At 41.1% G+C, this 15,777-nt stretch overlaps 1 protein-coding gene across 4 annotated transcripts in view; it reads left to right on the top strand.

Moving 5' to 3' along the window:
• Positions 1-15,777, top strand: part of sptan1 (spectrin alpha, non-erythrocytic 1) — a 135,943-nt gene that overhangs the window by 15,434 nt on the left and 104,732 nt on the right. For all 4 annotated transcript variants that reach the window (XM_068012118.1, XM_068012115.1, XM_068012117.1 and 1 more), the window contains exons 3-9: positions 4,070-4,232; positions 4,999-5,124; positions 6,920-7,060; positions 11,674-11,820; positions 13,944-14,077; positions 14,685-14,829; positions 15,325-15,479. In XM_068012118.1, coding sequence (XP_067868219.1) covers positions 4,070-4,232; positions 4,999-5,124; positions 6,920-7,060; positions 11,674-11,820; positions 13,944-14,077; positions 14,685-14,829; positions 15,325-15,479 — 1,011 coding nt within the window. The remainder of the gene's footprint in view (positions 1-4,069; positions 4,233-4,998; positions 5,125-6,919; positions 7,061-11,673; positions 11,821-13,943; positions 14,078-14,684; positions 14,830-15,324; positions 15,480-15,777) is intronic.

Raw genomic sequence — 15,777 nt, 5'->3', positions numbered from 1 at the left:
ATCTTAATGAGATATTGTCCCACTGACCCTGTAAACTCCAGTGGGATGATGCTGCAGGGCACCATTATCTGTAATTCCAGCAAATTTGAGACAGTAATATGGGGAATTTTGGATTCAGTGACTTTTCCTCGAGGGATATTTGTGTATAGAACTCATTTTGAATGAATTCTCAGAAAACTGTAGCAAGTAGCTCAAATTTTACACAAAAGCATGTTACAAGTACAAAATAAACTGGGATAGAAATTATTTTAGACCTGAATTGGGCATTGCGCACAAGAGTGCGCACCTGAGACGGGAGGCCTGCGAGAGACACCGGCAGCTCACTCATTTTAAAAAGATGAATTTTGGATTACTTGCTTCCCAAGCAGTGGCCTGAAGGTAAATCTTGGAAGTGGGGAGGGGTTGGAATGGCAGAGTAGGGTGGGGTGGGTGACTGAGTACTGTGGAGTCTGGGATACAATCCTGCTCTTCCTGGCTCTGCAGGAATTACTGAGTATTTACTTCACAGAATCTGGCCATTTCATCCAACTGGTCTATGCTGGTGTTTATGTTCCACATGAGCCTCCTCCCATTTAGCTTTCCCTTAAATGATTTGTGTTTGCCTCAAGTACTCCATTGTAGTATCAAGTTCCACAATCTAACCATTCTCTGTGATTAAAAACAAAAAGTTCTGGAAATACTCAGCACTAAAAAGCCAAAAAAAAGTATAGAGAGTGCAGGGGTGAAGTAAAAAAGGAAATTGGAAAAGCAAAGAGAGGACATGAAAAAATTATTGGCAGGTAAAATCAAGGAAAACCCAAAGATATTTTATCAGTACATTAAGAGCAAGAGGATAACTAAGGAAAGGATAGGGCCTATCAGAGATGTGCAAGGGAATTTGTGTACGGATGCAGAAGATGTGTGCAGGGTTCTTGATGAGATTTTTGTCTCTGTCTTCACAAAGGAGAGGGTTGATGTAGCCAGAGTAGTTGAAAAGGAGGAGTGTGAAATATTCGATACCATAAGCATAATGAGAGAGTAAGTACTAGAGGGTTTGATATCCTTGAAAGTGAATAAATCGCCAGGGCCGGATGGATTGCATCCCAGGTTGTCAAAGGAAGCCAGGAAGGAAACAGCGGATGCATTGAGGATCATCTTCAAATCCTCACTAGATACAGGAGAGGTACCAGACGATTGGAGGTCTGTGAATGTTGTACCATTGTTTATAAAGGGTGCGACGGATAGGCCAAATAATTATAGGCTGATCAGTCTGACCTCGGTGGTGGATAAATTGTTAGAATCTATTCTGAGGGACAGGATAAACTGCCACTTAGGCACGAATTAATCAGGGATAGTCAGCATGGATTTGTTAAGAGAAAGTCATGTCTTACTAACTTAATTGAGTTTTTTTTGAGGAACTAACAAGAAGGATTGATGAGGGTAGTGCAGTGGATGTGGTTTACATGGATTTTAGTAAGGCATTGGACAAGGTCCCACATGGCAGACTGGTCAGTAAAATGAAAACCCATGGGATACAGGGGAATGTGTCAAGGTTGGATCCAGAATTCTCTCAGTGAGAGGAAACAAAAGGGCAGTAGTCAATGGATGTTTTTGTGAATGGAAAGAAGTTTCCAGTGGTGTTCCAGAGGGCTCAGTGTTGGGTCCCTTGCTGTTCATGGTATATACTAATGATTTCGATATAAATGTGGGAGGTATTTTTGGGAAATTTGCTGATGATACAAAAATTGGCCGTGAAAAGGATAGATATAGACTCCAGAATGATATCAGTGGTTTGGTTGAGTGGGCGGAAAAATGGCAAATGGAATTCAATCCCGACAAGTGTGAGGTAGTGCATTTGGGGAGGGCAAATAAAATGAAGGAATACACAATAAACGGGAGGATATTGAGCAGGGTAGAAGAAGTGCATGTCTTGGAGTGCATGTCCACAGGTCCGTGAAGGTGTCAGGACAGGTAGATGGAAGTAGATGAAGAAGGTGATTGGTAGAAGGATTAGAGGAAACATGAGGAAAAACTTTTTCATCCAGAGGGTGGTGGGTGTCTGGAATTCACTGCCAGGAACGGTGGGGGAGGCAGAAACCCTCAATTCTTTTAAAAGGTACCTGGACATGCACCTGAAATGCTGTAACAGGCAAGGCTATAGACCAGGTGCTGGAAGGTGGGATTAGATTGGCGGCTAGTTTTTTTTCAGCCGGCATGGACATGACAGGCTGAATGGCCTCCTTCCTTGCCATAATTTTTCTATAGTTCTATGTCTGGCAGCATCTGTGGAGAGAGAAACAGTTAACGTTTCAGGTCTGTGACCTTTCATCAGAACTAGCAAAGGTTAGAAATGTAATAGGTTTTGAGCAAATCAAAGGGTGGTGGTGGGGTGGGGGGGGAAAGAAGAACAAAAGGGAAGGTCTGTGATAGGGCAGAGGACAAGAAAGATTAAATGACAAAGATGTCATGGAACCAAAAGTAAAGGGAGTAGTAATAACTGTTCTCTGTGTGAAGAAGTTTCTCCTGAATGCTTATTAATCTAGTTGTGACTATGGTCTATTTATATCCCTCAAGTGGAAAGATCATCTGCTCTATTGAACCTTTTTTTAATTCGAAAGACCTTTATTGGGGAATGTTTTTTTAAAAAAAAATTATCTAACCATTCTATGGCAGCTGCTGAAGAATCCTGAGCCTTGGTCCTGTCTGCGATATTCAATTTAGTAGAAGGTGTTGCAGCCTAGGTGGGAGAAACGTACTGTCTTTTCTAGTCCCACTTCTCCATAGGTCACAACATACATTTTTAAAATGTTTGCCCAGTTACCAATGCAGCCAATCGTATACTATATTCTTTATCCCAGAATAAAATACACCAACCAGGTTTCTTTATTAAACAACAAAATTATCAAATGATTATTAAAAACAAGACTTATCCAGTAACGAAGAAAAGCATTAACGCACAGATTGAAATATGAAAGTTCCTTTTTTTAAATCCCCGCCCCCCACCCTCACACAAGCGCACACAGAAAAAAATAAAGAAATTCTCGCTGCAGAGTTCTGTAACAAAAAAAAATACTTTGGCCAAATACTTGTTCATTCTTGAAGAGGTAAAAAAGAAGATATGGAAAGATGTCATTTGCCCCTCTTTGGTCTGGCTTCCGGTACACATAGCCAGGTCACTGGGATCTTTTCTGGAGCAGTTCTTTTTAGGCAGCATCAAGAATTAATCTGGCAGGTTTTTTTCAGCTTCTCAGGATAAATGTGACATCACGGGTTTTTGTTATCACACTGAATACGCAGGGTTTTTTTCAGCGACAGGAGGAAAGAGATGGGTGTTTCTTCCTTGGCAGGCTGATCTTCAACTGTCTTCAGTTGGGGTGTGAACTGTTTTGAACTAAAAACAATATCCAAACCCCAAACAGAAAGTCAACTTCCTGACCTCCATTAAACCTTTGATGTGTGGCTTCTCTGTAAACATCCCCCCCCCCCCCACCTCCTTAGACCAAGGGTTCCTGTTGTTTCTTTATCTCAAGGCAGGTGATCGCCAGTAAAAATTGTTTTTAGCACTCTTTGATTCTTCCAGTAATTGTTTTCACAGTCAAGTGTCATTTCAGTGACCAGTGAAAAAAAACAAAGTCCAGCATTTCATTAGACTGCCAAATGAATCCATTTCCACAGTTTAAATGAGTCCTTTAAAAACATTTTTTATTTAAAATAGAAGCACTCTCAACAAAGGTTAGAGCCTCATTTATATAGCAAGGGACTTAACACCTGTATCAGGCAGTCCTGGGTTGCCTGAAAAATGGCACAACCCAATATCTGGTCAGATATATTTCAAGCATCCTTTGTGCATGGGACGTTGGTTCCTGAAATTGCCCCTTGTTGCGCGAGTTTTACAGGTTTAAAAAGGGACACGACAAAATAATTTCTACCCCATTTACAATCATCTGACGCTGATTCTGACAGTTGATTTTATTAGTTTTTTGGTTTGGCATTTTGAATGGGATTCTAATTGGAAGTAAAGTATCTTGATGTGAGGAAGAATGGAACATTAGTTACTAAGCTGATAATATTCTTTGTCTATGCATACCAGGTACCGGAGGTTCAAGGAGCTCTCCCTTCTGAGACGGCAGAAGCTAGATGATTCTTTCAGCTTTCAGTGTTTCCGCCGTGATGCAGATGAATTGGAGAAATGGATTCAGGAGAAACTGCAAATTGCATCTGATGAGAGTTACAAGGATCCCAGCAATCTGCAGGTGCGTGATGTTCTACGCCTCTGACCATTTGTATGTCTGTTTCAGCTTTATGATGGACTGCAACTTTCTAACATAGTATTCACTTTCACATATTTTTTTTTTCCTTTTGCTTTTTCATTTATTCAGCATCAATTTGAATTATATTTGTATTGTTTCAGAATGAAATGACCTTGCTCAAGTTAGTAGTTTGGATTGTTCTTTGATTTAAATATCTAATTCTTTATGTACGGGATAATTATTTTACGCTGAGCTATCTGTGTACCCTTTTCGTTATAGTTTCGTCTGTTTTCTCCCCCATTTTCCTCTTCTATTTCTGAAGACGGTGACTTGTATTAAGATGCAGCTCCATGGATCCCTCAACCTGGCCTTGCCTAATGTTCACACTGACACCTTTTCCAGTGGAGTATCCTAAAGGGGAGAGTTTAGTATTCCAATTAAGGACTCTTGGTGCATGCACCAGTAGTACTTATCGGGAAAATCCCCAAACATTGCATTCATTTTAATTAATGGAAAATTACAGTCTGGGTTGTGCAGTTTCCTGATATGTACTCCTGCAAAATGTATCCGTGTCAACTGAGGACCGCATCAGATCTGGCTGTAATGTTCTCCATGATCAATCATTTTCTATTGTCGTATATGAAGAATGATCTTTTGAGTGAAAATGCTGTTGATGTCCCGAACTGTAGCCCAGCAAGAGTTGGTATCTTCAGAAAAGGAGTGACGAAAATTGTAAAAAGTCAAACTTGATGGTGTTTTATTTTTCCAGGGTAAGCTGCAGAAGCACCAGGCATTTGAGGCTGAAGTACAAGCCAATGCCGGTGCCATAATCAAACTTGATGAGTTTGGCAACAGAATGATAACAGATGGGCATTTTTCAACGGAAACTATCCGAGTAAGTGGCTGCTGTCTTGCATAGTTTTATGATCCTTTGTCATGCCAATCAGAAATTTAACCCTTGTTGTTGACTTTTAGTCCTTCACGCCCTACCGGACTACGCAACGACCTATTGTAACCACAGTACAAATTGGTACTCACATGGAAGTAGGTGTATAATTGCTGTGTAGTGCAGTGGGTTTGTTTGAATTTCTCTCCTTGGGATGAGTTGAAAATGCACCTTGTGTTTTGCCTTTCATTATTGACTATCTTTAAACTACTCCACAACTGAAATTAGTGTCACTCTGTTATCAGCTGGTGGGGGTCTGATTTACAGTAGTCCTGAGTTGTGTAGCACTGTTACCCACTCACTTCAGTATAGCACTCCCTAAGTAGTGTCGGAGCTGCTATCTTTTGGCTGAGATGTTCAATCGAGGTCCAATCTGCTCTCTTAAGTGGACGTATAAGATGACTGTGAAGAATAGTGGAATTCTCCTGGTGCCCTGGCTTATATATATTGCTGAACCAGCAGTTAAAGACATATGATCTGGTCATTTATTTAATTGCTGCCTGTTGGGATCTTGCTGTGTGTAAATTGGCTATTGTGTTAACTACATTACAACAGTGACGACACTTCAGAAGTACTCCATTGGCTATGAAGCACTTTGGGATGTCCTGAGTTTGTGAAAAACACTATATAAATGCAAGTCTTTCTTTCTTCAATGTTATGTATAGCGGGTGGCCATATAACCACCCCCATCAGCTTGATTTTATGTCATACAATTACCCTTCTGACTGGAGCATTTCAGCATCGTTCTGTCTGCCAGTTAATTTCCTCAGTGATATTTGTGAAACGTATTCTTAACTAAAATGGGTCGGGAAACCTGTGTAAACTGTGAACTTCATGTTTGACCACCTTTTGCGTTTCTGTGTCTGTCTTGAATGAGTTTTAATACAGACTTAAAAATAGAAACTTCTGGTTTAAAATGTGTGGTGCGGTTACAGGAAGCTTTGGTTTCCTTTTCAGAGGAACCAGCAATTCAAGGTTGTTTCCTTCTTTTGTTTCACAACTGCATGCTTCCTTGAAAGGATGTATACTTTTACTTATCCTTTGCTTTTGAAAAGTGAAGGCCAAGGGTTGACCTAATAAAGGTCTTTAACATTATGATAGGTTTTCATAGAGTAAACACAGAGTGTGTTTCCACTTCTAGGGAAGACTACTCTAGAAAACTAGAGGCTATCCATTATAAGATAGTCACCAAGAAATCAAATAGGGAATTCAGAACAAACTTGTGGAATGTAGAACTCGTTACCATAGAAAGTAGTTGAGGTGAATAGATGCATTTAAGGGAAAACTAGATAGGTGAATGAAGGAGAAGGAAATAGAGGATTAAGCTGATAAGAGTTAGATGAGGAAGGGATGGGTAGTGGCTCGAATGGAGCATAAATGCTGGAATGGACTGGTTGGGCCAAATGGCCTGTTTCTGTGCTGTATATTCATGCAATTCTATATTAGAACTTGACCTCGTGGTATGATATTTTTTTTTTTCTGAGGTAATCCTGCATTACTTATTAGCAATGGGCTAGCTACAGTTGTATGCAGAATATCAGATGGTATGGAAGTGTTAATTATAGAATTGTTTCAATATGCACTGTACCTATAACAGTGGAAAACTGAGCTTTATAATGTGGTGGTGTTGCACATTGTAAAAGCCTGACACCATTTGGCATTTTGTTGAGTTCTTCTGTACTCTGTCATGCCATAATGAAGCTTTTTTTTTTGTACTTTTATTTCTTTAAATCTTTCTTTCAAGACTCGACTAGAGGAGCTCCATCAACTATGGGCGCGTTTGCTGGAGAAAATGAGGGAGAAGGGGATCCGACTCCTACAGACGCAGAAGCTTGTGCAATATCAGCGAGAGTGTGATGATGTCATGGATTGGATCAATGATAAGGTCAGTTATTTGTTTCTGAGGTAAGGATTGAAGTTTGTTAGTATATTGTACTTGTGTGGGATCGGGAGAAGGTGGAGTTGGGTGCCATAATGGAAAAATATATGATAATTCTTCCATACACTTTTATTTTCTCTGCAGTAAAAATAACAAAGCCACCAAGCCAGTATCTGTACACATCGGTACGTTTAGTTTATTCGGCATACTCCAGGATAAAGAATGTATCCTGCTTAAATACTCATTTGAAAAATAACTTGTACACTTAAAGTTTATGGAAGGGTGTGTTTTTTTATTCATTCATGGGATGTGGATGTCACTGGTAATGCCAAAATTTATTGCCCGTTCCTAATTTGTGTTTTTCTTGATTTCAGTTGGTAGCACTCTCACCTCCCTGAGTCATAAGGTTCTGGGTTCAAGTCCTACTCAAGGACTTGAAAACAAAAATCAAGACTGACACTCCAGTGCAGTACTGAGAGAATGCTGCACTGTCAGAGGTGCTGTCTTTCAAATGAGACGTTAAACCAAGGCCCTGTCTGCCCTCTCGGGTGGATGTAAAAAAAAAAAATCCCGTGGCACTATTTTGAAGAAGAGTGGGAAAGTTATCCCTGGTTTCCTGGCCAATATTTATCCCTCCAATCTACATCACAAAAACAGATATCTGATCATTATCACATTGTTTGTGGCAGCTTGCTGTGCACAAATTGGTGCCACGTTTCCTACCTTACAACAGTGATTATACTTCAAAAGTATTTCATTGGCTGTAAAGCACTTTAAGATGGTTGTGAAAGGCGCTATATAGATGCCAATCCTTTTTTTTTCCTAATGAGTAGGTGGTGGTGAGCTGCCTTTTTGACAACTGAGGTGATTTTGGGGGGGCAATTAAGAGTCAACCACATTGCTATGGTTCTGGAATAGAGCATGGCTACCCGACCCGGACCCGACGACATGTGTCGGGTTTGGGTCAGGCTGCTTTTCCGGGTCCGGCATTCGGGGTTGGTTTGAGCCAGGTCGGACACACTGACAGCCAGGACGTCAAGGCAGGAAACACTCCACACTAGTCTGCAGTGAGCGATTCCATCCAAGCTAGAGCACAACCTCTTCAATAAAGTTCATTATATTCCAATGGTCGGGTCGGGCGCAGGAAACAATGAAGGGACTGGGGCCGGGTCAGGCTCAGGTTGGATGTGGTTCTGTCGGGCTCTAGTTTCATTTGCAGACCCGAGCAGGCCTTTATTCTGGAATCATATATAGGCAGACAGGTAAGGATGGCAGACTTCCTTCCCTAAAGAACATAGTGAACCAGATGTGTTTTCACAATAATGCAGTAGTTACATGGTCACCATTACATTATAGCAGCTTTTTATTCCAGATTTATTCAATTAACTGAATTTAAATTTTCCAGCTGCCATAGTGGGATTTGAGTCCTGTTTCTGGATCATTCGTCCAGGCCTCTGCATTGCTAATCTAGCAACCTAACCATTATACTACTGTTCCAGATAATAGGAGGCCACTGATTGGAAATGTGTTTTGTGGGGTGGGGGGGAGGAAGGAGGTGGATGGAGTTTAACTTCCAAAGTTTTTTCCAGGTGACTGCCTGTAAATGGGATTATTGCAAAGCCTTCTTGGTTAGTTTTATTTTTAAATGACAAGTGCTAGCATGGAAATTGAAATGTTTCATGTTTAGTCTGCCTGTCCGAAAAAGGTTGGTATTGGCACCCTCAGTTTTGCATCTTGAGGTTCAAGCATTTAAATTATTTTGTGAACTTAATCATTTTGGGGCAAGATCAGCACAAAAAAGTTCAATCTGTTCTGTGTTGTTAATGAGTATCACAGGGTTAGGGAGAGGGATAGCTTTACTATGGACAAAGTTCCAAACTAACATCTACTAAACCAGATTACCCTTCATAGCCCCTGAGGGAGCATTGCTCCATCATGTGCTGCTGCTGTTTCTCCTCCATCACAAAAGAGTGGTGTGCCCACACAAAAAGCCATTCTTACTCCTGAGATGCCCTGATTACAAGTGCAGAGGTCCAAAAATCTTCTAGTGGCTAACCCTGTAAGAGGCAGTTAAAGCAAATGCAAAGAAAGGTACAAAAGCATTTACAAGTTGTAGAAATCATAGAATCTTGGAGCATAGAAGGGGTCCACTCAGCCCATCATGTCCATGCTGGCTCTTTGAAAGGGCTATCCAATTAGGCCCACTCCCCTGATTTTTTTTTTTCCCCATGACCTTGCAATTCTTCTCTGCAAATTATCCAAATTACTGAATAATGTTTGTGCACGTACCTTTCTATCACCTGTTTTACCCCTTCTAAGTGCCACCTGAAGACCTCGGTAATGAAAGATAGATGCTTCTCATATTGTTCCGAAAAGTCATAAGACTGAGGTAGCACTGGTCTCATGGCAGCTACTTCTGGCTGACGACATCTCTGGAGGTTGTTCCTGGGCAACTTGGACTTATTTCCCATATCCCACTGGTATGGTGCCCTGAAAGGAAAGGCCTGTCATATGCTGCCATCCTGAGAGATGGCAGTATTGGGCAGGTGCACTCCAGCTTATTCCACTGGGCCCTGGATATGTGGCCCCATTGATCAGTAGCACGGTTGGTCTAATGCTGCCCTTAACCAGAGTGCAGTGTGAAACGTTAGTTGTGGAAGTGTTGATTTTAAAAGGGTGAGGAATGTTCTAGTGCCCAGGGTGGATAGGATAGCATTCCCTGTGTGTTATATTGCCAGCTCTGCTGAGTTCTGCAGTCCTGGGATTCAGGAAATTGGCATACTTGTCTTTTTAAAGGATATGCAGAAGTTTCCAGTTAATCTTTTTTTTATTCGTTTCTGGGATGTAAGTATCGCTGGCAAGGCCAACATTTATTGCCCATCCCTAATTGCCCTCGAAGATGATGATGAGCCATCCTTTTGAATCGCTGCAGTCCACGTGGTGTAGCTATTCCCAGTTGCACCTATTTTACATGGGTTTTACATTAATAAGAGGACCGAGAATGCAAATGAGCAGACCCAGGAAGCCCATGTTTAACTCCCTTTGCAGATTGATTTGTTTTTTTTTGTAAAGAGACAACAACTGTATAATTCATTTCAAGGAGATTCCAGGCCCGTATTTTGAATGCACTTTGTAAGTTACAGTTGCAAGGGGAAGAGTTTGTTTATAACAAAATAGCTGGGATTTTACAAAGCTCCTGACGTCAGCGGCGGCCAGCACTCGCGCGCCTTCACTTTCCCGTCTGGGGAAAGCAGGCGCTGCAGTGGTGGGTAAGGGGTAACTTAAGATTTTTCGTGCGGGGGATGGGGGGACGGGATTAAATTTACATAATCAGTGTTGGGGATGGTGGGAAGGGGTGACTTGTGCACTTTGTTCAGTTTTGGGGGGTGGGGGAAAGAGGTCAAGTGTGGGGGGTGGCGGGGAAGAGGGCAAATAATGAATTTTATTGATTATTGGAAGGTGGGAAAGGGGCAGCAGATTTTTAATCAGTACAGTGGGGGGGGGAGGGGAGGAGTATAATTTAAATTAGCCGGCAGGGCTTTAAAAGTGGCGGCAGTGCCTACGCACAGGCAGCTGATGCCATTGCAGGCATTGGAGAGCCAGCCCCCCTCCATGTGAGTGGGGTGGGGGGGCCCAACCGGCATTTTATTGTGGGGCCACTACGAGGAAGATCGCAGCGGCATGGCCATTTTTTTTCGCCCGCTGCCACTCCTGGCGACGGGTGCATAAAATCCAGCCCACTGTTGATATTATTCCTGTAGTGATGGGGACATTGAGGTGCAACCATGGCCCCAGTCTTGTATTTATTTCTGTGCTCCAAATTGAGCTATTTCAGTAAATACAGATGGCAAAATGTAAACACACAACTTTCTATAAATAGAATTTATTCGCTTTATTGCTAAGGTATTTAATTTCCTCTGGTAATGTGCTGGTTAGCACATTTGCTATTGTAACCTACTTAATAGCTTTTGTACTTATTACGGCTGTTTGTTTTAAACTAATTTCACACAGATGCATTAGCTTGTGCGTTTAGAAACAGGAAATTGAACTCGTAGAGTCAAAACTATTAATCAGAATATCGTGGCCATTGATTCGTGTTTAGTATTTTGTTATGCTTGATATGTTGAAGCAAAACTTAATGTGTAGAGTAACTTGTAGCATTGTGTACTTGAACAACAATATCATTGCTGCACTTGAGCTTCATAAACACGTTTTTTTCGTAAGCAAGCTCTCTAGGGCTATTCTGTTCACTTCAAATGTTGGTTTTGGCATCTGAGAGAAGTTCCTTTTGGTAAGTCACACAAGTACCCTTATAGCTAGCACAGATCTGTACAGCTGACCTTTTGGCTGTCTCTTCTTGAGAGTTAGAAGTTATGCCTAAACTTCAATTAGAAGGGAAAGCCAAGCAAACCACCTAGCTTATAATTTTAAAACTAGGATCAGATATTAGCATTTTTAATTAATAGATTTGAGACCATTTTGGTGAGATTTTTTTTTTGTGGTGCTTAATAATTTTATTGATGGCCTTGGAAAACATTTTTCAATATTTTAAAAAAAAAAGTGTTCTGGTTAATTTGATCAACATCTAAAATTGAATTTCCATTTTTATCTATATTTAGGAGGCTATTGTGACATCAGAAGAAGTTGGCCAGGACTTGGAGCATGTGGAGGTTTTGCAGAAGAAATTTGAGGAATTCCAAACTGATCTTGCCGCTCATGAGGAGCGTGTTAATGAAGTTAATCAGCTGGCTGGAAAACTTGAACAGGTTAGAGCCTTTTGACTGCATTCACAATACATCTATAGTGTTGCTGGTGCACTACAATTTTGGATTAAAATCCCATCTGACTAAAGCAAGGCCAGTGGGTGATCCCCATTTGGATACTGCATTAAGTTTTTTTTTTAACTCGTTCATGGGGTGTGGGCATTTCTGCCATTTATTGCCCATTCCAAATTGCCCTTGAATTACATGGTGAATATAACTGAGTGGCTTGCTTGGACATTTTAGAGGGCAGTTACAAGTGAATCACATTGCTGTGGGTGTGGAGAGACAAGGTAAGGACAGCAGATTTCCTTCTTTAAAGGGCATTAAAGACCAGAGGTTCTTGCAACAATCCAGTAGTTTCATGGTCACCATTACTAATACTAGCTTTTTTTAAAATTCCAGATTTACTTAATGAATTGAATTTCAATTCCCCAGCTGCCATGGTGGGATTTGAACTCATACTTCCAAATCATTAGTATAGGCCTCTGAATTACTAGTCTAGTAACAAATTTCTCTGCAGCACCTGTGGAAGAGCCTGTCACTCCAGAATTGGCCTTTATAGCCACTCCAGGCGCTGCTTCACAAACCACTGACCACCTCCAGGCGCGTATCCATTGTCTCTCGAGATAAGGAGGCCCAAAAGATGCTTTAAGTGCAATGTCAAACTAGGTTTATAAACAGTTCATTACACTTTATAAACTTAGAGCTTTTTAAAAAAAATAAATAAGCTGGTGGTGTGGACAAGCCTCTGAATGCAGTTGTTGGTTTAAAAATTTAGTTGCTGATCTTACTCTCTGAACTGCAACCAGGCTGCATAGGAATTTTTTTTTGTTCATTTTCATGGGATGTGGGCATCGCTGGCAATGGCAGCATTTGTTGCCCATTCCTAATTGCCCTTGAGAAAGTGGCGGTAAGCTGCATTCTTGAACCGCTGCAGTCCATCTGCTGCGGGTACACCCACAGTGCTGTTAGGGAGGGTGTTCCAGGATTTTGATCCAATAACAGTGAAGGAATGGCGATTATATTTCCAAGTCTGGATGGTATGTGGCTTGGAGGGGAGCTTGCAGATGGTGGTGTTCCCATAGGTCTGCTGCCCTCGTCCTTCTAGGTGGAAGAGGTTGCGGGTTTGGAAGTTGCTGTTGAAGGAGGCTTGGTGAGTAGTTGCAGCGCAGCTTGTATATGGTACATGCTGCTGCCACTGTGCGCCGATGGTGAAGGGAGTGAATGTTTAAGGTGGTGGATGGGGTGCCGATCAAGTGGTCTGCTTTGTCGTGGATGGTGTCAAGCTTCCTGAGTATTGTTGGAGCTGCATCCAGGCAAGTGAAGAGTATTCCATCACGTTCCTGACTTGTGCCTTGTAGATGGTGGACAGGCCTTGGGGAGGTAGGCGAGTTACTTGCCGTAGAATTCCCGGGCTCTGACCTGCTTTTGTAGCCACAGAAGTTATGTGGCTGCTCCAAATCAGTTTCTGGTCAATGGTAACTCCCAGGATATTGATAGTGGGGGATTCAGCAATGGTAATGCTGTTGAATGTCAAGGAGATGGTTAGATTCTCTTGTTGCACTGTGGGAATATAGAGGACCCGAGATAACCATTGATGTTCAACTGGAAGTCCCTGTGTCTAGGAAATATTATGTTCCATGATAACCTCTCATACCCCTCTGTGAAATCTTTCACCAGATACTTCTCTCTCTTGAATTCCCTGTTGCAGTCACCTGGCCACTTTGAGGTACTGCGGACTCTGCAGGGGTGCCGTGGATATTTTGTGCTGTATGACAGTGCCCCTAATTGTACCATTTCATGTAACAGTATACAAAAATACTTCTCTGTATTTTTATAAACACTGTTTTAGGAACATGTATGTTCCTGATGCTGCATTTACACATTGTGCATTTGATCATACTAAAGTTAACTACTAACTTCTTAGCATGAAAATTGAACTGAGGAAAGCTAAGGTGTTTCTGACAGCTTATATTTTAACCATTGTATCTTGAATCCCTGTGGAATTCTACCCCATTATGTTTTACATTACACCATGTGAAATGGAAAATATTGTGTGCACGCTGACAGGGTGGAGGGAGATCTGTTATGATGAGATTGACACTGATTCTTTGTCCTTTATATAGGACAATCACCCTGAGCTGGCACTTATCACCCATCGACAGGATGAGGTGAACACTGCCTGGCAGCGACTTAAGGGCCTGGTTCTGCAGCGACAAGGCAAGCTTTTTGGAGCAGCAGAGGTGCAGCGTTTTAATAGGTGGGTCAGCTGATTGCTGTGATCTGGTATGAGGGTGTACAATTGAGAAAACTTGTCAAGAACACAGAGTTCCTAGAAAGAGAAATGGATTTCCTAGATTGCAAAAGTTGCTAATTCCCTTCTAGGAAACTTTACAAATGGCTACATTTCATATTTAACTCTAGTCAATTTACTTTTCAATTATTTATTGTTCCCCAAGTCTTACAAAAAAAACTAATAGACCCCCTTTTTAAATGTAAAAATCCTTGTAATTTTCTGCCCTGATATGTGAATATAGCAATTTTCCTGTGTCATCTCCAAATATTCATCATTGCTTAAAATTTCACCATGCACACAAACTTAGTGGCTGTCCTCTTTTTTTACTACTTGAATGCTTTTGCTTCTTGTTTCTTGTGTAGAAATAATTTGTATTGTGTTGCTTTTAATAATGTTTTTCTCAGTGGAATAACTGTCAGAGCATTGGATGGAAATGTAAGGGAAAGCTAGGCGCTTCTACTTTGGAAGAGATGAAAAACTAGTAGGGCAAGTTAGTAACATGTGGCACATGTGTGTTTTAAACTAGATATGCATATTGTATTTCTGTATTAATGCACGTTGTGCTTGGCAGGGATGTGGATGAAACAATTAGTTGGATTAAAGAGAAAGAACAGCTAATGGCATCAGATGATTTTGGACGTGACCTGGCTAGTGTGCAGACACTTCTTCGCAAACATGAAGGCTTAGAGCGCGATCTTGCGGCTCTGGAGGATAAGGTAATTCTGCTAAACTAGGATAATGACTTGAAACCCTCCAAATACTTGTTTTCTTATACTTTCAGAATGCCTTTTTGGTTTCTGCAAAACCTGATCTCATCTTTGGAACATATTGGTGTAATGTCACTAATATCCATTGATTTTAAAAATTTGTGAAGTGCTGTGGTACTAATTTTTGCTATTGGAAAGAACTATTTGCATAGTCACTGAAGGGCTGTAGTAACTGATATCCAACATTACAGCATTGGTAAATATCATGTATTCATTTCCATGCTCTCAGACTGAGATTGTGTGTGTGTATAACAATGTACAAAAGATCATTTCATTAATATGTAAAACAGTAATTACTTTGTAACTTAGTGGTAAGTGAAAGAATATGATCACAAGTCATTACAATCAATTTATTATTTGGTAATGCATGCCATTTATTGCTTCTCAAACACAAGCTGTATTCACATTGGTATCTTAACCTTTCTTCTTTTGCTTGCTGTTCAGGTGAAAGCACTGACTTCTGAGGCAGACCGCCTACAACAGTCACACCCCCAGAATGCAGCCCAGATTCAAGTCAAACAAGAAGAGCTCATTCAAAATTGGGAGCGAATCCGCACTTTGGCAGCACAGAGACATACACGCCTTGATGACTCGTACAGGTGAACGCAGAAGTGAAAGAGCCACCTATTTGCATGAAGACTCGTTACAAGGGAGTAAAATGAGAGTTTGCATCTCATGTACAAGTTACTAATCTAATATAGGGGTGTAGTTTACAAACCTTTTATTGAAGCAATGTTAAATGGCCCTTCTGTCTTAAATTCTGAATTTTACAAAGCCAGGTTCATGTTGCCTCTGCAACTACAGAAGTGGTATTTTGACTTTTAACTCCCAGCTAGCAAAATCTGACTGTAAATGCCACTAATGTTACTAACATCAGGGGTTTAAAATCTGGGAACT

This window comes from Heterodontus francisci, chromosome 32 (assembly GCF_036365525.1).
Source record: "Heterodontus francisci isolate sHetFra1 chromosome 32, sHetFra1.hap1, whole genome shotgun sequence".
Classification (NCBI taxonomy): domain Eukaryota; kingdom Metazoa; phylum Chordata; class Chondrichthyes; order Heterodontiformes; family Heterodontidae; genus Heterodontus; species Heterodontus francisci.
This window is presented reverse-complemented; position numbering and strand designations above follow the sequence as displayed.